Here is a 21,690-nt window from a genome sequence, read left to right on the forward strand (position 1 = left end):
CGGCCGTGTGCATGGGGCCTAAAGCAATAAAAAACATCTGTGTTCTTCTGTGAAATCCTATATAAAGTGGTATAAAAGGAAGTATGATATTGACAATTTACAACATTACTCAGTACACAATTTTATAAATTTTATCAAAGCATGGGGTCTTGAAAGAATACCTCCTAGCTCTGAGTTGCTCATGTGAGTTCCACATTACATGAGGCGCTGTAAAGAGTGTGACAAATAGTGATGGCCTTGCGGTTCGCGGTGAACTTTGCTCGTTCGCGATTCGCTGAACATGCGAATATATAGCGATATTTGTGCCCACCATATTCTTTTACATTGTGAAGAACTTTGACCCATGACACGTCCATCAGGTGGTACAGGACAGCCAATCGAAAAGTTTCAGCACATGGACATACCCCCTACCTTATAAATAGACCCGCTCTGACCGCCATTTTACATTCAGTCTTGTCAGTGTAGGGAGCGGTTGCTGTGTGGAGCAGGGACAGGCTATTCGGGACAAAAACGCTATCAAATAGGTCCACAAAAGTCCTTTTAAAGGACTGGTATAGGTGTACTATTGATAGGTGTGCAGTACAGAGGGGTGTAATACATTCCTAATATACTTTCTAACATAGAAAGCATATTATAGTGTATTTGTATTGTACAGCAGTGGGGAGCGGTTCTGCAGCGATACTGCAGCTACACAGAGTGATAAACGCAATTAGAAAAAATAATTATAACTGGTGTGATATACCAGTCGCCTCCCAAAAAAACTGATAGAAGCGGGGTGCTATATACCAATAATATACTTTCTATATAGTGCATTTGGGTACGGCAGCATTTGTCTGCGATTTTGCTGCGTTCCCTCTGCTACACACAGTGACAAACTGTATTGGAAAAAATAATTATAACTGGTGTGTGCATGCGCGTAAGCGAAAATTATATTGCCGATATTTCGCATTGAAAAAAAATAATGAATGGAGATCGCAAATTCGAATAATACATCTGGTATGTCACTGTCCATGTTGTGGTACTATTTGTGCACTTCTAGTAATTATTTCTTGGCTGCAAATAGGAACTGAAGGTTTTTCAGGTTCATCTGCCATTAAAATGATGGGGACCCGCTGCGAACTTGTGGTTCGCGAACATTTTATCGGGTTCGCGAACCGTCCCGGCAGATGTTCGTCCATCACTAGTGACAAATTAGTAGGCGATACTGAAACCAGAGCATTTTAGTCAAGCTGTTAACTATGTATATGATCTTAGATGGCACCTTTTTTTTCAGTCGGGTTGTCAGATCACATCATGAATTACCAATACATTACTGTGCAGAAATGGTCATGGGAATGCTCGATATGTAACAACTACTTTTTTCTTTATATTATTTTATTGACTGCTGAATAAATAAATAAATATTTAAATAAATCAGACCACATATTTCATTTCTTTTGTGGTGATGGCAAATGGGTGATAAACAAGCTATTTTCATGCTGGATACAGAAACAGTTTTTTTGTGAGCGTATGACTCAGCTGCAAAGAGTATCCGGCTTTCTTTGCATAGATGATACGGATGAGCTCTGTGTGAATATCTTGTAAATCCCGATGTTTCCTGTGAAAAAAATAGTAACATTTCTAGTTAGTATCAGGACACAACTGCTACAGTAGGTACTTATCTGCCAACAGTTAATAGAATTTTCCATTTTTACATAAATAAAGTCTTATGACAGGAAACTCAATCCGTAACGAATAAGGAAACCAAATATTCATGAAAAATAATATTTCTTGGTTTAATTCAGTTGTCTACCAGGACAAAAAAAAATAAATTGTAAAAGGGCTCAGAGTAGGTTAAAAAAAAATCCCTAACAATGACTGTTCTTAGCAGGTCCCCCCTGGTCTTTATTTCCTAGTCCCATCTTGACATATTTCGTGGCATTCCCTGTGTGCTGATACAGGACCAGGGAGTAAAGACTAGCAGGGTCAGAACACTAGAGGAGGGAGATGGGACAAGTATTGCTTGTTTTATTTTTTTAACTCACTCTTTGATCCCTTTTACTGTTGAAGTGTTAAAGTATTACTAAATGTTAAATGTAGGAAATAGAAAAACACAGTCAATTATTCCTTAATATTTTATTTTTCTGTCCCCCTATTTTGTCTCATTTAGGTATAAATAATTCTTCTATGTGTCCCAGGATAACAGGCATAGCTCCTCCTCTTTTCATGAACTTATCATTGGCTGTATGGTAACTGATCGTAGCAGAAGCCCGCCCCCATGGCCTGCTTTGTCTGCAATAACAGATCTTCATCCACCTCCCCATTGCTTTGTCTTTACTGAGAGACCAGATACACTAATTTTGCCTAAAGCCTGAAATTGGAAGGGATCAGAGTGACGACCCAAGTTCTACAAGTAAACTGTTTTAGAAGCATGCTGACCTCAGCGATCCCGCGCCATATACCGTTGAGGCCAGTGATTGACTACAGAGATCATGTGCGGTATACGGGCACCGCTGCAGTAAAAACTTTACATCATAGGTGCAGCCTGGTAGAGAACAGCATCGGTGTTAGATGGAGAAGACTCCAGAATGGTTAGTTTAATTTTTCTTTTTTAATTATTTTAACAGACTCCCTGCCGTTTGCCCTGAAAACGGTGAAGCTGGACAATGCCTTTAATCCTTGCCTTCTGTCGTCTTTATTGCAAATTAAAGATGAAACATGTCAGATAGAGTTAAGACATTACCTGTTTTTCTTTTCAGATAACAAATCCCGCAGAGACCTAAGGAATAAAGAAGTAGAGCTCGAAGACCTCTGCAGTTCCAACTCATCCACTTGACACTGACTCCAAAAGAAGTCTGCTTCACCGGGTATTTTTGAATGGTCTTGAATCCAATTGCGACTTGAAGCATCATCTCTAAGACCGTCCACTTCTATAGTACTTCCTTCATGAGCCTCAATATTACTGACAAAATAGTTTTGAATAAAGAAGAGTTTTGGTTTTCCTCTAAGGTTTGGACAAGACTGTCCAGTGAAAAAATTCCTAATTCTATCTAAAGACAGACCAGGCAGATTTCCATCTACACAGAAAAGAGAATCCGCGTTCCCCCGGCTAATAATAACACAGGCAAAAATATCATGGTTTCTGTGCTGTTCCATATTTGCCACATCTTGAAGAATTTCTTCCACTTCATCAACTTTTTTATAGAAATGACATTGAACAACAAAATTTAGAGATCTAAATAAGGCCTGGAGCATCTCTGTAAAAGTAAAGAAACCAAACTGATCAGCATTAAAGTTGACAGTGCACACAGAACAAAAGCAATTAACCCCTTCCCATCAGGACCAAATAAATTAACAGGCTAATAGCACTGCCCTACAGAATTCTGTAGTTTGTGTGCCATCACCAGGTTTCAGCTAACAAGTTCCCTGTCACAAAAAAAGCCTCAACATAGCACCTTCTATTGAGTGCTATTGTTCCCCCTGCCGCTCCCCACAAAACAAAAAAAAAAAAAGCACATTTCTATAAACCCGCACACACTAATTTTAGACATTTTGTGTGACATGAATGTGTTTTACATGTGGGCTAAGTATTTACGCCATAGTACAGGTATACCACGAAGAATGTTACCCCAAACATCAAATCATTACCCGGCTATGTATCATCCACAGAGGCTACAGCTAAGTAACAGAGTGATAAATCTGGATGGAAAATTAGTAACATAGCTAACCATGCCTACTTTTTCACCCATATTTCAAAACTGGGGCAACTGGTATAAAAATGCAAAAGGTGGAAATTTTTGAAGCTAGTCCAAAAAGTCCCATTATGCATCTTTTTGAATCAAGAATTCTCGAGTGAATGCACGATAAATCATTGCAGAAGTTAGAGTGTTGTTGCATTGCGTTTGGTTTTTCTCCTTGTATGCAAACCTTGAAATTGTTAGCAAAAATCAGGACATGCTGTTGATTTCAAAATCCCTAATACGCTATAAAATTGCATATCAAGGCTGGGGCTACATAGTATTTTTAGCTGCAACACCTGTCATGTGACTGAAAATCTGACTTTCACTATGCTACATTCCAATACATTGTATATGTGAATAATACATTAAAACATAGAAAAAAATACTATAGAAAATCATTAACTTGCTAGCACTGAGCTCTATGGCTCAGTGGTTAGAGTCTTTGCCTTTAATGCAGAAGGTTGTGGGTTCAATATCCAGCAGAGACAACTTTAAAATAGATACTTAATAAATGTTAAAATAACACCCAGTGTTAACCCATGCCCACCATGCCAGTATTTTTTGCTGGGAAAGGTGGCAACTTCTTGGCACGTCCGGTCCTACTCCCAAGAATTATAATAAAAAAGATAATTAAGAAGAAACTTACCAGCGTCATTCCCAACACAGTCAATGATAACACAGTAGCCCATTGTTTGCCTTCTGACTGGATATCTGTCATCATGGTCTCCAATCTATGAAGAAACATGTACAGTTTAGATCATTATAACATTATTGTTACAATATTGGCAATCAATCCATTATCACAGGAGCCATGGCGGATATGGCAGAGCTGCTCCGATCTATTTTTTATAACAGATCCTGACTTAACCCTAGATGGATAAAATAGTGATTAAAAAGTGACAACCAATATGGCTGCATTTCCTGTTGTTTCGTTTGCATTAATGGTTGCAGTTAATGAATTGGCAAACTCTGGCTGCTGTTATTCTACTTGTTTTTCTAACATACCACATTTTATCTAACTAGATTCTCCATTTTGATAGCCGCTTTAGGGTACTTTCACACTAGCGGCAATCTGTTCCAGCGGGTGAACAGCCTGTCTGATCCGTGCTGCCGCTAGTGCGCGCGTGCCTCCGGACTACCGCTCTGTCACCATTGACTATATTCCGGCCGCCTTTCGGCATGTTTGCCATGCTGCCACTGGAATTCCGGCCCCCCCCCCCCCCATTATGGTCAATGGGGCCGGAGCGGTAGTCCGGGGGCACGCATGCACTAGCGGAAGCACGGATCCGACAGCCTGTCGGAGTTCCTTGCCACTAGTGTGAAACTAGCCTTAGATATGTCATGGCCGATTAGTTAAATTTGTTTATTTATTTGTAGATTACATTTGAAAAAGACAAAATTTTACCACTGTCAGTTTGCAATTTGGGAATAACAATACAACTGAATTTAGAAGGGCAGGTGCATAAGTGCCTGATGCTCCTACAATAATTAATGCTGAGGGAATCAGAGCTGTATGTGAATATGAACTGGACAACTATAATTTCTGTTTAAGATTGTTATTATCACCCGTACATTTGTGCCTCTAATTTGTGCACCCAAAAGGCCCGGGTTGCACAGTGATCTTAGCTACAACACCAGCCATGTAACCAAGGATCACTGTGTAGCAGTGCAAACATTGAATGGGGTCGGAGAGCAACTTGTGGCAACCACGACCCTAGAATCACAAAAAACAACAACACTGCTTTGAATTTGGGGTCAATCTGGCAATTTTTAAAGTTGCGCTGTGACCTGATTCAGTTCAGCAGTTGCACTGCTACACAGTAATGTTTGGTTGCCTGACAGGTATCCCAGACAAAATCACCATGTAGTCCCAGACTTATAGGGGGCATCCAAGTTAATAATAAGTCTGGTCCATGACACCTAATGCTTAAAAAAAAAATATATATATTCACTTGATTCCCGTGATTCTTGGCACGTCCGGTCCTACTCCCACTGTTTGTATATAAAGCTGCAACAGAGCTGTGCATGTATACAGCACATGACCACTGCAGCCAATTACTGTCCTCAGCAGTATGTGGCAGGAGATCACTGAGGACAGTGACTGGCTGCAGCGGTCCTGTGCTGTACACCTGCATGTCACTGCTGCAGTCTTGCATAAAAAGAGCAGAAGGATGTCTGGAGGTGTGGCACACAGAACGACAGAGAAAAGCGTGGGAGAAAGAGGTTAGTACTATTTTTTTTTAAGCATTAGGCGGCATAGGCAAATTTAAAATTTAATTGGACGACCCCTTTAACCCTTTGTCTTTGATGAATGAGTATAAAAGTATGTTTACTGCTTGACCACATCAACTTTTCTCTCCTGTTTGTTTTTTTGGGACTAAGAAGCCTATTTGGCAAACTGGTCATCATTTCTAATGCAACTATTAACCTGTAAAATTTTGCTCAATGTTGTCCATGGCAACCAATCAGCTTGATTCTATCATAGTTCCAAAGGAGCGATAAAAAATAAATTAAAAAAAATAAATAAATCAAAGATGGAATGTGATTGGTTGCTATGGGCAACTAAGCCAGTTTTCCTTTGCACCAGTTTTGAGAAATTTCACGAACTGATTTAACATTTTTGACCTGGAAAAATAATCATGGTAAAATTGCATGTGTTTTTTAAAAAGCAAAACAAAAGCAATGTGTAAACCAGTCTTAAAACCAGGAAGTTTCAGAGCAGTACTAAACCATAACTTGACCTCATTACTAGGCTGGGTTCCAGCGTCAGGTTTTCTGATGCAGTTTTTGAAGCCAAAACCAGGTGTGGATCATAAAGGGAGAGTAAATATAAAAGGACAGATGTTATTTAGACTTTTTTTTTTATCCACTTCTGGATTTGACTCCAAAAAAAGCATCAGAAAAGCTAAAGATGTAAATCCAGCTTTTAACCCCTTAAGGACCTCCCCCCCCAAATAGTACCAATATAACAGTCACCTCATCCTGCAAAAAATGAGCCCCTACCTAAGACAATCGCCCAAAAAAATAAAAAAAAACGATGGCTCTCAGACTATGCAGACACTAAACCATGATTTTTTTGTTTCAAAAATGCTTTTATTGTGTTAAATATAAAAGAATTAAAAAAGTAGACATATTAGATATCGTCATGTCCGTAACAACCTGCTCTATAAAAATACAATATGACCTAACCCCTCATGTGAACATCGTAAAAAAGCTAAAATAAAAACGGTGTCAAAAATACTATTTTCTCATCCATATCATTGGGGGACACAGGCTTTACCATGGGTATAGCTGTTGCTGCTAGGAGGCGGACACTAAGCACAAAAAAAAGTAAGCTCCTCCCCTCGAGCTATACCCTTCCTACAGGGACTAAGCTAAATCAGTTTTAGCTTAGTGTCTGTAGGAGGCAGACCTCCCTGGACCAGGAGTTGGTCCCTGTCTCGGCGTCGCAAGGGGGTGTCAGTTTCCAACTCCTTTTATGCTTGGAGCATCGGATCTGTAAGGGGCACCGCCGGGGCCACTTACAGGTCCTTCTCAAAAAATTAGCATATTGTGATAAAGTTCATTATTTTCTGTAATGTACTGATAAACATTAGACTTTCATATATTTTAGATTTATTACACACCAACTGAAGTAGTTCAAGCCTTTTATTGTTTTAATATTGATGATTTTGGCATACAGCTCATGAAAACCCCAAATTCCTATCTAAAAAAATTAGCATATCATGAAAAGGTTCTCCAAACGAGCTATTAACCTAATCATCTGAATCAACTAATTAACTCTAAACACCTGAAAAAGATTCCTGAGGCTTTTAAAAACTCCCAGCCTGGTTCATTACTCAAAACCGCAATCATGGGTAAGACTGCCGACCTGACTGCTGTCCAGAAGGCCATCATTGACACCCTCAAGCAAGAGGGTAAGACACAGAAAGAAATTTCTGAATGAATAGGCTGTTCCCAGAGTGCTGTATCAAGGCACCTCAGTGGGAAGTCTGTGGGAAGGAAAAAGTGTGGCAGAAAACGCTGCACAACGAGAAGAGGTGACCGGACCCTGAGGAAGATTGTGGAGAAGGACCGATTCCAGACCTTGGGGGACCTGCGGAAGCAGTGGACTGAGTCTGGAGTAGAAACATCCAGAGCCACCGTGTACAGCCGTGTGCAGGAAATGGGCTACAGGTGCCGCATTCCCCAGGACAAGCCACTTTTGAACCAGAAACAGCGGCAGAAGCACCTGACCTGGGCTACAGAGAAGCAGCACTGGACTGTTGCATGTCATTTGGAAATCAAGGTGCCAGAGTCTGGAGGAAGACTGGGGAGAGGGAAATACCAAAATGCCTGAAGTCCAGTGTCAAGTACCCACAGTCTGTGATGGTCTGGGGTGCCATGTCAGCTGCTGGTGTTGGTCCACTGTGTTTTATCAAGGGCAGGGTCAATGCAGCTAGCTATCAGGAGATTTTGGAGCACTTCATGCTTCCATCTGCTGAAAAGCTTTATGGAGATGAAGATGTCATTTTTCAGCACGACCTGGCACCTGCTCACAGTGCCAAAACCACTGGTAAATGGTTTACTGACCATGGTATTACTGTGTTCAATTGGCCTGCCAACTTTCCTGACCTGAACCCCATAGAGAATCTGTGGGATATTGGGAAGCGGAAGTTGAGAGACGCAAGACCCAACACTCTGGATGAGCTTAAGGCCGCTATCGAAGCATCCTGGGCCTCCATAACACCTCAGCAGTGCCACAGGCTGACTGCTTCCATGCCACGCCGCATTGAAGCAGTAATTTCTGCAAAAGGATTCCCGACCAAGTATTGAGTGCATAACTGAACATAATTATTTGAAGGTTGACTTTTTTTGTATTAAAAACACTTTTCTTTTATTGGTCGGATGAAATATGCTAATTTTTTGAGATAGGAAATTTGGGTTTTCATGAGCTGTATGCCAAAATCATCAATATTAAAACAATAAAAGGCTTGAACTACTTCAGTTGGTGTGTAATGAATCTAAAATATATGAAAGTCTAATGTTTATCAGTACATTACAGAAAATAATGAACTTTATCACAATATGCTAATTTTTTTAGAAGGACCTGTATAATTGAGGCACCGGCTTATTTGCAGCCTTATTGCAGGGTCGCAGAGCAGGAAAAGAGGGGAGGGGACAGAGGGCCGGAGTCATTTTGGGGGCGGGGCTTCAGTTATTCCCGCTCCCACACCGGCAGCCAAGTTAGGATCTGTATGAGGACTGCTGGCTCCACCCACTTCCAATTCTTAAAGGCTCATGCGGCGGGACGCTGATCGGGGAAGGCTGTTTCTCCCTTCTTACAGGGTCTAACCTTCCTCCTCTTCCCTCCTTAAGGACGGCAGGGTTGTCAATATGTCCGAGCCCAGACCCCAAGCCCCGAGGCAGGTGGTCCCTTCTGTGCGTCATTTTGCTTGTTCGTCGTGTCGGGCAAAATTTCCATCCCCTCAGTGAGACTCCCTATACTTTGCATGTGCTGCTCCGCCATCAAGTGGCTCGGCCCCGGACCCAATGGTCCCTGCTTTCCAACCTATGGTAGAACCAGAGTGGGGGCGTTCTCTGTCTAGGGTGGTACAGGATGTCTCCAATACCAACAAAGCCATTGTGGAAATATTGGGGCGTTTGTCAGCAAGGCAGTCCTCTGACCGGTCCGACTCTGGGGATCCAGAACATCCTCCCCCAAAAGGGTGTCTGTGTCTCCCGTTTCCTCGGCCTCTCCTCCTCCTACTAGAGAGTCTCACTCAGACATGTCCTTAGTGGAAGAGGCATGTTCTGAGAAGAAAGGGGCAGATGAGGGTGTTGTCTCGCCTGGGGATCAGTCGTCCAAACTGTCCTCCATGGTGGACAATCTTATTACGGTGGTTATTAAGACGTTTCAGGTTGAGGAACCTGCACCTTCATCTGCCAGCTTGGGCATTTCCTTTAGAAGGTCCCATCGCTCGCACAACCACCAGGAGTTTGATACCTCTATTGCCAAGGAGTGGAATTTTAATTTTCCTGATAGACGTTTTGCTTTGCCACAACACTTAAAACGTCCTTTATTCATTTCCGGATGATTGGTCATCCTCACCTATAGTGGACCCGCTGGTTTACTGCTTGGCTAAGCATACTACCTTGTCAATGGAGGATGGGGCTTCTTTCTCTGATATCAGGGATAAGAAACTGGAAGCGTTTGCAAAGTCTTCCTTTGAGGCAGTGGGCACAGCACTGCAGCCAGTTTATGCCTCCACATGGGTGAGCAAGGAGTGGGTAAATAATTTACGTCAGGGTCTCGACTCGGGAGTCCTCTCGGGGGAACTAGCAGATATGGCCCTGCAGCTCTCTTATGCCAGTGCGTATACTTGTGAAGCATATTTGGACGCGGCCAGGCTTATGGCTCTCTCATCAGCCCTGTTGGTGGCTATCCGCCATACCCTATGGTTCTCCTGCTGAGCGGCAGATAATGCTTCAAAGTGGAAGCAGACAGCGCTCCCCTTTACCGGCAGCAAACTTTTTGGTAAGCGCCTGGATGAGATCATTTTGGACGCTAAAGGTGGTAAGAGCACGCATTTACCACAGAACAGGGGTCCGTCTAATAGGTCGAAAAAACTGAAGCCTTTTTTTTTGCCCCTTTCAGAGTTTTTCCAGCCCCAAGAGGGCATCCAACAAGTCGGCCACGGATCAGAAGCGCAAACCTTCCTTCAAGCCTTGCCCTTCCTGGGGTCCCCGTCAACAAGGCTCCAAGTCCTATAACCCCAAGAACTCTGCATGTTCGGTGGGCGGCCGGCTGCATTTGTTTCGACATGCCTGGATGGCTCATGTCTCGAAAGCGTTGGTGAGGGGGGACATTGTAGATGGCTACAAGCTGGAAGTCTTCCCCTCCGTTTCATTTTTTTCGGTCGTCATCCCTGGCGTCTCCCTCGGCTGCAAATTCCTTTTTTCAGGCAATTTGCATGCTGCTGTGGCAGGGGGTTCCTGCGTAAAACCGTTTTCGGGGTTTTTACTTTAATCTCTTTGTGATTCCCAAAACAAGAAGGGACGGTCCGTCCCGTTCTGGACCTCAAGGCTCTGAGATCGGCCATTGTGTCCATGGAACCAGGGGAGAACCTGTCTTCGATAGACATCAAGGATGCTTATCTTCACATGCCCATATGAGTCAGTCGTCAGATTTCTCCTGTTTGCAGTGGGGCCATGTCACTTCCAGTTTGTAGCCCTCCCGTTCGGTCTGGACACGGCTTCTAGGGTCTTTACGAAGGTTCTGGTGGCAGACACAGCCCTGCTCCATGTCAGGGGAATCGTAGCGTTCCCTTACTTAGATGACATCCTGGTGAAGGGTCCGTCATTCCAGGTGATGGCGGATAGCCTGAGCATAGTTCTGGACAGGTAAAAGTCCTGTCTTTATCCATCGCAGCGGCTGACTTATCTGGGCATGGTGCCCAACACATTTCAGGCCAAGGTGTTTTTGCCTCCGGAGAAGCTATTTGCTCTCAGTCTTCAGATTCTCGCCTTGTTGCGGCCATGTCCTGTTCCCATTCATTGCTGCATGCAGGCTCTGGGTCACATGGTCTCTGCCTTCAAAGCAGCTCCCTATGCTCAGTTCCATACCAGAACGCTTCAGCGAGCCACTGTCCAGCTGGGACAGTTCCCAGAACTAAATCAGATTATTCTCCCTTCATTTCGTCCGGACCCGTCTCATCCTTGGGAGAGGTCGCTCCACACTCTGGATTTGGTACAGGTCGTTCGCGTCTATCTGTCACAGATGGCGTGTTTCTGGTGGACGGATTCCCTGTTTGTGATTCCAGAAGCTCGTCCTGGTCGTCTTTGCACACCTTTTCCAAGTTTTACAGGGTGCACATCTTCGCGTCTGCGGATGAGTCTCTGGAGCAGACGTCATCTTTCTCGAGGACAGATTCCCTGTTTGTGATTCCAGAAGGGCCGAGACGAGGGCTGGCAGCGTTAAAGACTTCCATTTCCCGATGGATTCGTATGGCTATTGTGGAAGCGTACCACGTTAAGAACCGGGCCCCATCCTTCCGGGTGACTGCTCATTCGGCTCGGGCAGTGGGGGCCTCTTGGGCAGTGCATCACGGGGCTTCGGCCCTTCAGGTATGCAAGGCGGTGACCTGGTCATTTTTTCAAGCCTTTTCCAAGTTTTACAGGGTGCACAACTTTGCGTCTGCTGACGCGTCTCAGGGGCGTAGAATTTTGCAGACGGTTCTTTGTTATGCCCACCCTTGGGGACTGCTCTGTAACATCCCATGGTCAAGCCTGTGTCCCCCAATGATACGGATGAGAAAAATAGATTTTTGTACTTACCGTAAAATCTATTTCTTTTCCATTCCATTCACTTTTCCATTCTTTGTTGATGGGCCTTTTCAGGCCTGTGTGGTTCTGGGTTTGTACATAGTTGGTTTTCCTGTTTTTGTTGCGCTTCTCCTACTGCTTTTGCACTAACTGATTTAGCTTAGTCCCTGTAGGAAGGGTATAGCTCAAGGGGAGGAGCTTATACTTTTTTTGTGCTTAGTGTCCGCCTCCTAGCGGCAACAGCTACACCCATGGTCTAGCCCGTGTCCCCCAATGAACGGAAGAGAAATAGATTTTATGGCAAGTACAAAAATCTAGTTTTTGGTCACCTTACATCACAAAAAGTGTAATAGCAAGCGATCAAAAAGTCATATCCACCCCAAAACAGTGCCAATCAAACAGTCATCTCATCCCGCGAAAATGATACCCTACCAAAGACAATCGCCCAAAAAATAAAAAAATAAACTATGGCTCTCAGACTATGGAGACACTAAAACATCTACATTTTCCTTTAATTCTTGTGGAACACCTAAAGGGTTAACAAAGTTTGTAACATCAGTTTTGAATACCTCATTTTTTTTTGGAGTTTCTACTCTAGGGGTGCTTCAAGGGGGCTTCAAATGGGACACGGAATCTAAAAAACCCATCCAGCAAAATCTGCCTTCCAAAAACCATATGGCGTTTCTTTCCTTCTGCGCCCTGCCCTGTGCCCGTACCGTGTGTCTGTAAACTATAGAATCAGGGCAATAAATATTGAGTTTTGTTTGGCTGTTAAACATTGCTTTGTTACTGGAAAAAATGGATTAAAATCCTTTAAATCTTGTGGAACACCTAAAGGGTTAACAAAGTTTGTAAAATCGGTTTTGAATACCTTGAGGGGTGTAGTTTCTAAAATGGGGCTATTTATGTGCAGTTTCTATTATGTAAGCCTCACAAAGTGACTTCAGAACTGAACTGGTCCTTAAAAAGTGGGATTTGCTTCTAAACTAAGCCTTCTAACATCCCCAAAAATAGAAAATGTAATTTACAAAATTATCCAATAGACATATCAGAAATGTAAAGCAATAACTATTTTAGGAAGTATTACTATCTGTTTTAAAAGCAGAGAAATTGAAATTTAGAAAATTGCAAATTGCATATTTTGACTCAAATTTACCACCGTCATGAAATACAATATGTGACGGGAAAACGATCTCAGAATACCTTAGATAAGTAAAAGTGTTTTAAAGTTATCACCACATCAAAAAATGGCCTGGTCCTTAAGGTGAAAAGTGGCAGGGTCCTCAAGGGGTTAAAGAGAAAAGTAAGGAAGGACAAACTACACATCTCACAAAAATGTAATCAATCATTCATACACTGGTATGGAAATCCCCAGCGCATTAATGTGTAATCAAAATAGCCAAACCAAGAACTACTTGTCCTCTACCATTCCATTTAAAAGCAGTCAGAAACGAAACTTGGACTTTGGCCAGCCTGTAATTCCCCTTTTGCACACGACATCCGCCCATGCAGATATGCATTTTTAGTATTGCTAACCACTGAAGCATGACAGTGATCTAGTACAACAGCATAGTAAAGAATACAGAAAACTGGCACTTTACATGCAAGGTGAATGCAGAGTTTCCACCATCATGCAGGCTCTTAACCTGCCATCAACTTACTGACACAGACATCCAATTAGGGCTGCAGTAAACAAATATTTTTGTAATCGAGTATTCTATCGATTATATTTCTCGATTCATCGAGTAATCTAATAAGAAAAAGCTACTTAAAATAACGTACGTAATTAGGTATGTATAAAGTTATTGGTTTGAAGGGGTTAATAACTTTATACATGCCTAATGCCAAGGTGCTTCCATTAACCCCTCCAAACCAATAACTTTATACATGCCCATTGGGTTTGGAGGGGTTAATGGAAGCACCTTGGCATTAGGCATGTATAAAGTTATTGGTTTGAAGAGGTTAATGAAAGCACCTTGGAGGTGCCTTCATTAACCCCTCTCTAAACCAATAACTTTATACATGCCAAGGTGGTGCCTGCAGCCTCCATTAACCACTCTCTCTCCATCTGCCTGCCCCCAGCCTCTGATCTGCCTCCCCCCCCCAGCCTCTGATCTGCCTCCCCCCCCAGCCTCTGATCTGCCTCCCCCCCCCAGCCTCTGATCTGCCTCCCCCCCCCAGCCTCTGATCTGCCTCCCCCCCCCAGCCTCTGATCTGCCTCCCCCCCCCAGCCTCTGATCTGCCTCCCCCCCCCAGCCTCTGATCTGCCTCCCCCCCCCAGCCTCTGATCTGCCTCCCCCCCCCAGCCTCTGATCTGCCCCCCCCCCCAAGCCTCTGATCTTCCTCCCCCCCAGCCTCTGATCTGCCTCCCCCCAGCCTCTGATCTGCCTCCCCCCTCTGGTAACGCAACCCCCCCCCTCCCTCCCCAGTATTAATCATTGGTGGCAGTGGCCACAGGGTCCCCCCCCCCCCATCATTGGTGGCAGTTTGCAGTTCCGATCGGAGCCCCAGCAGTGTAATGCTGGGGCTCCGATCGGTTACCATGGCAGCCAGGAGTCACGCTACTGAAGTCCTGGCTGTCATGGTAGGTTAGTGAGCAGAGAGCAGCGCATTATACTCACGTGCGCTGTGGCCGCCGGTCGCTCCTTCTCATAGGTCTGTGCGGCGCATTGCTAATGCTGTAAGCATTAGCAATCCGCCGCACAGACAGAAGAAGGAGCGACCGGCGGCCACAGCGCACGTGAGTATAATGCGCTGCTCTCTGCTCACTAACATACCATGGCAGCCAGGACTTCAGTAGCGTCCTGGCTGCCATGGTAACCGATCAGAGCCCCAGCATTACACTGCTGGGGCTCCGATCGGAACTGACACTGCCACCAATGATGGGGGGGGGGGGGGGGGGGGACCCTGTGGGATATGGCCGGCACATTCATTGGTGGCGCAGTGGCCACAGTCCCTCCCCTCCTCCTCCTACTCTGTCCTCATTGGTGTTCAGCGGCAGCCGTGCACAGTGGGGAGGGAGAGACTCCCTCCTCCCCCCTCCGCTGTGCCGGCCGCTCAGTCCTGCCTCTCTGACCTCCGGAGGACACGGAAGCGGTGAGTGAGACGCTTAATTTCACTCCCGCTCCGTGATCACGTGATGTAAACGATTCCTCGATGCAGGGAAACTGCATCGATGAATTTTTTGACTCGATTTAATCGAGTTATTCAAATAATCGTTTCAGCCCTACATCCAATAGCTCTAAAACCCATTTCACAAGTGTGTGAGAACAACTATAGACTTTTTTTTTATGAGGATAGGCTGTAACACACAATCCATATTGTTAACCTTGATTGAAGAGGTTTTTCAGGACAATAGTTTTAGTCAAAAATGGAGTGTGTTAAAATAATCAGTACTTACCTTACAGATCCCTGTTGCTGGTGTTCAGCCGCTGCTCCGATCTCTACTCCTTTCCACCTCCTGGTCTCAACATGCAGAAGATGGCTGGGAATGCCTGCTCAGCTAATCACTGGCTGAGGTGGGTAACTGCTGTGCCCAGTAACTGGCCATCTCCTGCAATGCTGAGCCAGAGACCAGAAGCAGGGATCGGAGCAGTGTCGGGGATCTATGAAGTAAGTACTCTGACCCAGTTTGTAATCAAAATTATTCCCTTGGAAAACCTTTTAAAAGCCAAATTGTTAAAGGGCATCTGTCAGATTTGTACCTATGAAACTGGCTGACCCGTTGCATGTGCGCTTGGCAGCTGAAGGCATCTGTGTTGGTCCCATGACTCTTTCACTGACTGTCCATGCCAATCAAAGTGGAGAGAGTGTTGTAGTTGTAGAGAACACAGAGCCTCTAGCAGTAATGGCAATGCCCCCATTGCTTCTAGAGGCTCATTTGCATATATTAAAACCTCATTTTTCTTAGCAATGATGACACATATGAACATGGAACAACACAGATGCCTTCAGCTGCCAAGTGCACATGAAACAGGTTAGCCGGTTTCATAGGTATAAATCTGATGACAGTCACGCGACCTGCAACATACACTGTGGGCAGTGATGAAACTCATTTAAATCAAATAATTATTTTTTAAACTTTTTATTAGGCTAGTTTCACACTAGCGGCAGGGGAGTCCTGCAGGCTGTTCCGGCGGGTGAACAGCCTGTCGGATCCGTCCTGCCGCTAGTTCACATGTGCCCACGGACTGCCGCTCCGTCCCCATTAACTATAATGGGGGCTGAGTTCCTGCGGCAGCACATGCCAAGAGGTGGCCGGACTAAAAGTATATTGATATACATGTTCTTGATACATGTCAAAGTACCAATCTTTACAGTGTTCTTATGAATGTCTGATAACTTCAAATCAAACCGTAAACCTTTACTTTTACAATATACAATTTCCCACTGCACTGACGACGGCTCCATGCACCTGTATATTGCCATACTAGGTCTATATCAGTCTCATGTTCCCATTATACCGATTGAGCTATGAAGCCTCGAGCTGAAAATATAGCCTGTCGCAGTCTCGAGGAGGAGTACTGTGTTTGGGGGGAGTCACACCACAAACCCCAGACTCAAATTTTTGTGGTTTGTTACAGTGCTTAAATACCAGCACTATGTATGTTAGGATTTGATTTATTTGTTGTTTCCACATGGTCAGGTTCGGTGTATTGGGGTTGTACCCTTTTAGAGCAATGCTTTTATGTGCCATGAATAAAAATTAATTTTAAGAACGTTGTCATATAGTGATCCCAAGTATCCTCATTCAATATTCCCAACAGGCATATCTCAGGTGTGCATTCTACCCTAACTGGCACAAGGCTTGATAGAAGAGATGTCACCTCCACCCAGAATGCAGCAATCGGGCCTCACCTCCAAATCATGTGCCAGAAATCTGCCTCCATTTCCCCGCATCTAGGACAGGCCGTGGATGGTGCTCTGCCCATTCTATACAGCCTAGTGGGCGTGAGATATGTTTGATGAATGATGTATAGTTGTATTATTTTGTTATTGGCTGCTGGTGATACATGTAAATGCGATGCTAAAAAAGTTGATATACATTGTTCCATAATTGTGGGTATCAGTCTTTTCTATTTGTCTATAATTGCAAGAGGATACGCGCTAACCTTTGCCTGTACTAGATGTGAATATATCGCTGATAATAGCCCTCTGGGTCCTTGGGTTTTAACAACTCCTATGAGTGGGTATTTAGAAACCGTAGTGTTGGCATTTGGGAATTTACTTTGTGTAGCTGAACGGAGTTGCAGGTATGAGAAAAAATTAGTTCGAGGGATTTGGTATTTCTGGGATAATGTTTCATATGTCATTAACACTCCTCGATCATATACGTCTCCGAGGGTTTTAACCCACATCATCTGCAATCTGTCCATCCCCATTACCCTCTGCAATTGTGGTAGCGATTGGTTGTCCCACAGGAGAATATCTGAAACAACCTATGTAAAACGGGATAATGATTTGGCTTCTCTCAAAGATGTTTGTGCCAGCCTGTGTAGTGGCAACAACTGTTTCTGAAACTTAGGGGGCATTTTCAGGACTGACCAAAGTGTATTGCAGTTGAGATCATTTTTTGGGAAATATTCCGAGGTGGGTAATTCCTCCGAGGAGTACCAGGCGCTAATAAGCCTCAATTTGCCTGCCAAGTAATACAAATTATAGTCAGGCAATGCCATACCTCCCACTGTTTTAGGTCGTTTTAATGTATCCATGCTTAATTTAGGTCGGGATCTGCCCCAGACAAAGACTCTAGTCAGTGCATTTATTTCTTTAAAGAGCGATTTGGGTATACAAGTCTCTCAGTGTTGAAGGATATAGAGGGTTATTGGAAGTATAATAATTTTGATTAGATTGATACGTCCTGCCACAGAAATGGGCAGAGTCTTCCAATTATGAAGTTTATTCCGTATATGGCCAATTTAGGGGTAAATATGAAGTGATAAGGCCTGAGAGTGTTTTTCTCTCCACATGGGATGGGCCAGTCCAATTTGTCTTGCCCAGAGGCATATATACTGATTTCCCCCAGTTAATTTTTAGACCCGAAAACTCTCCAAACTCATTTATCAGCCCTATAGCACTTCTAAGAGATGTTCTGGGTGATGACAAATATAGAATCATGTCGTCTGCATATAATCATATACGGATTTCGCTGTTATATTATTGCTATTTCTCACTTTAATTGCCAGGGTCTCAATTGCTAGTGCGAATAGGAGTGGTGACAGGGGGCATCCCTGTCTCGTACCTCTGTGAAGAGGGAAGGTCTCTGATAGCTCTCCATTTATTACTAGTCTGCTTACCGGGTTACTCAAATAATATTTTTAATAACCGTAAAACATACAAAGCAAAATACCCCTCCTTTACACACCCTGGGATCCATATATGCACCACAGAACTAGATTGAGATATTTAGACAATATACTTAAACTAGTCTCATTGTATGCCGCTTTGATTGATAGGGCCAGGCAGTGGCAAGCAGTGATGGCCAGTTCGCATGCGAACACATGCGGGCTGCCATCTTTTCTCACAAGTCCGGCGAGGCACAGGCCGGGGCCTTCATCGGGCTGTTCTCAGAACTGCCTGCTCCCGCTGACCGCATTTGTTTCAGAACGGCTGCGGCGCAGGCACAGGTAAGGGCTTACCTGTGCCTCGCCGGACTTGTGAGAAAAGATGGCAGCCCACATGTGTTCGTGGGCGAACAATGCGAACTGGCCATCACTGGTGGCAAATCAGTGACAGAGGGGCTGGCCACATAACACTATCCAAACATAATTCACACACCTTTAGTAGAAAAAGAAATATACATATCCTGTCTAATTGGGTAATAGGGGTGATAACTTGGAGACCCCCCTCCTGGGGTCAATGGGGGCTGTACAAGGGACAGATTACAGGCTGAGATCTTACTTCCAGATTACACCTGCAGCATCTACCACCCCCCAGCCCACCTTCCTTATAGTGACACAGAAGTAGGAATTTGAAAATGTTATCTCCTAACCAACATCATGCTTTGGCCCTTATATTTTACTCACAGCAAATGTTCAAAGTCATGACGGATTAGGTATGTTTTTTGGCAGTAAAAGGGTTAAATATTACAGAGAAACAGCAAAGATCTTTTATAACAGCCTCACTCTGTTAATGTACTCCACATTACAACCCATTATAAAAGTCAATGGAGTGAATGTTATTAAGAATAGTGTTTCTTCCACCTGTTGCAAACGACTATGTTTTTTTCAGTATTTTGCGGTCCGCAAAAAACAAATCCGCAAAAAGTACGGAAGACGTCCGTGTGCATTCCGTTTTTTGCAGAACGGAACAGCTGGCCCCTAATAGAACAGTACTATCCTTGTCAGTTATGCGGACAATAATAGGACATGTTCTATCTTTGAACGGAATGGAAAAACGGAAATACGGAAACGGAAGGCATACGGAGTACCTTCCGTTGTTTTTGCGGATCCATTTAAAAGAATGGTTCCGTATACGGAACGCAAAAAAAATAAAAAAATTGAAAGGAAACGTTTGTGTGCAAGAGGCCTTATTAAGAGCTTATAATTCTGGCACATCGTTGGGAGGTCCATGCGCCAGAAAAAGAAATGAGAGCTGGTGTAGGTTTCTGGTCTAATGTACACCAGTTTTCTAGGAGTCCTACCTCCTCCTGCCCACTTTTTGTAAAAGTGGCAAAGGGGTGGAAAACTTTGACACAAAACACCACTAGCACCCAAAAACTGGGACTTCTGTATACCAGAAAACAAAGTTAATGCAATGCCCTCCATGAATTTGGTGATGAAACTGTAGGGAAATTGTTGCCCTATTGTGGCTACACAACAATGCATTAGCACACAGTCATTATATTGTACCCATTTCTATGCGGTACCCAAAGCATAACAAGAAGCTTCGATGATTTCAATGTAAAAATGGATTCTGAGCACAATTACCTGTAACAGGGTTTCTTGTACAGGGGCTGCACCTACATTTGGTATTAAGAAGAAAGGTAATCAGCATTCTAAACATGCAGTAACTTTCAGTATAATATTTATAGTTCCCACACATGCAGAGATTTGTGTCCAACAGATCAAGAAAACCGAGGCAAAACATCACAGAGCCATGACAATCTGCAGTCAACAAGCTGCGTTAGTTTTGCTCTCTCATTTACAAAAAAATTATAGTAAATGTGTTGGGCCATGGGGGGGCCACACTCCGTCGCTGAGCACCGCTCACTGTTATTAATAAAATGTGACGGATACCAAGGGATGTGAATAGATTTTTTATTTTTTTTATTTATTTATATTTTATTGGAATTTCCAACAATAAACAAGGTGGATGTGAATAGATTTTAAGGCAACATACAAATGAAACATAAATGAGACTCTTACCGTTTTTACTGCTTCCTGCAAACTGTGTATTCTAATGAGAAAAAAAGAAAGAAAATTATAAATTGAAATAATTATAAAACAGACTGTTAGCAAATTAAAGATAATCTGTTCCATCAGTACATTTTACACTAATCACGCACCATGTATTCACTTGAGAGCTCCTACTCCCTTGTGAAAACAGAGTTCAAAGTGAACCTCTCACTTTTTATCGTCATGTCTCCTTAAAGGGGTTATCAAATTTCAAAAACAGCCCCCCCACCATGTGCCGGGCCCCTCACAGGTAATATACATATCCTGCTCCCCTCGCCGCTCCTGGTTCCCGCATCGCCGCTGCTGCTTCTCCCTGTACACGGATTAGGTTTTGAAGGTTTTTTGGGGGGGGACATACTGAAGGCCTGCATCCCTGCCAATCATCTGTTGGAAGGGCCTGAGGTGTCCAGGCTGCACCCTTTTACTCTGCCTGTGACATCACACATCCATCAGTTACATGGCCTTTCTGCCGCTCAGTCCCATTCAAGTGAATGAGAATTAGCAATCCCCTGCAGAGTCATTACACAATGTACAGCACTGTGCCATCAAGAGGTCGACCCAATCGTCTCCATGTGCTGCGTCCCTTTCAAATAGCTGTTTAGTGGGGATGCCAGGAGTCGGCCCCTGCCGACCAGATATTGAGGAGAATAGATTAGGAATACTTAACACTTACAATGCTTCTGTGTGAGATATGAACAGAAAGAAAAAAGAAAAAAAAAAAAAAAAGATCCTGTGCATCAGTTATGCTCATTTGACATCCGTTTGAGCCATTTCTATCTGGGATCTGAATGCAGGACTTTTTTTTCCATCTGGAAAAAGGATTTCGGACGGAAATAGCTCAAACAGATGCCAAATGTTGGTAACTGATGCACAGGATCAGTTTTTTTTTTTTTTTTACAGGATCAGTTTTTGTTTCTCTTCTTCTGACGGATCAGAAGAATGGAAAAATAACGGTGATGTGAGCTCTCCCTAAGCAATATCATGGCTTTCAACAACAAAACAATGTTGATTGTATTTTGCTGACAGACTTACCATAGGGGAACATATGGATCCACTATACGCGGAGGGTGACGCAGCATAGGCATTGATGTAAGGACCGCCACTATTTGCATTACCTGCAACATATTTATAAGCTCATAAACTTTAAAATGAACAGGTCAGGAATGAAGATAATCCTATCATTAGTACAGTAACATCACATAAGCAATTCAAGGGTATAATAATTATTTTAGAATCTACATTGACTTCCACCTCCTTCATCAACTATATCC

General features: G+C 43.6%; 2 protein-coding genes across 4 annotated transcripts in view; one reads left to right on the plus strand and one right to left on the minus strand.

The window, feature by feature from the left end:
- Positions 1-1,065: 1,065 nt before the first annotated feature.
- The window catches only part of CFLAR (CASP8 and FADD like apoptosis regulator), a 67,554-nt gene continuing 46,929 nt past the window's right edge, over positions 1,066-21,690 (minus strand). For all 3 annotated transcript variants that reach the window (XM_044303174.1, XM_044303176.1, XM_044303175.1), the window contains exons 5-10: positions 21,452-21,534; positions 20,390-20,420; positions 19,952-19,983; positions 4,366-4,450; positions 2,723-3,236; positions 1,066-1,597 (exon numbers count right to left, since the gene is read on the minus strand). In XM_044303174.1, coding sequence (XP_044159109.1) covers positions 1,474-1,597; positions 2,723-3,236; positions 4,366-4,450; positions 19,952-19,983; positions 20,390-20,420; positions 21,452-21,534 — 869 coding nt within the window. In that variant the 3' untranslated portion in view covers positions 1,066-1,473. The remainder of the gene's footprint in view (positions 1,598-2,722; positions 3,237-4,365; positions 4,451-19,951; positions 19,984-20,389; positions 20,421-21,451; positions 21,535-21,690) is intronic.
- Positions 10,036-17,903, plus strand: LOC122944655. Its single transcript, XM_044303177.1, has 2 exons — positions 10,036-11,825; positions 16,790-17,903. The coding sequence occupies exons 1-2, from the start codon at positions 11,238-11,240 to the stop codon at positions 16,832-16,834; spliced, it is 633 nt and encodes a 210-aa protein (XP_044159112.1). The 5' UTR covers positions 10,036-11,237; the 3' UTR covers positions 16,835-17,903.

This window comes from Bufo gargarizans, chromosome 8, assembly GCF_014858855.1.
Source record: "Bufo gargarizans isolate SCDJY-AF-19 chromosome 8, ASM1485885v1, whole genome shotgun sequence".
Taxonomy (NCBI): domain Eukaryota; kingdom Metazoa; phylum Chordata; class Amphibia; order Anura; family Bufonidae; genus Bufo; species Bufo gargarizans.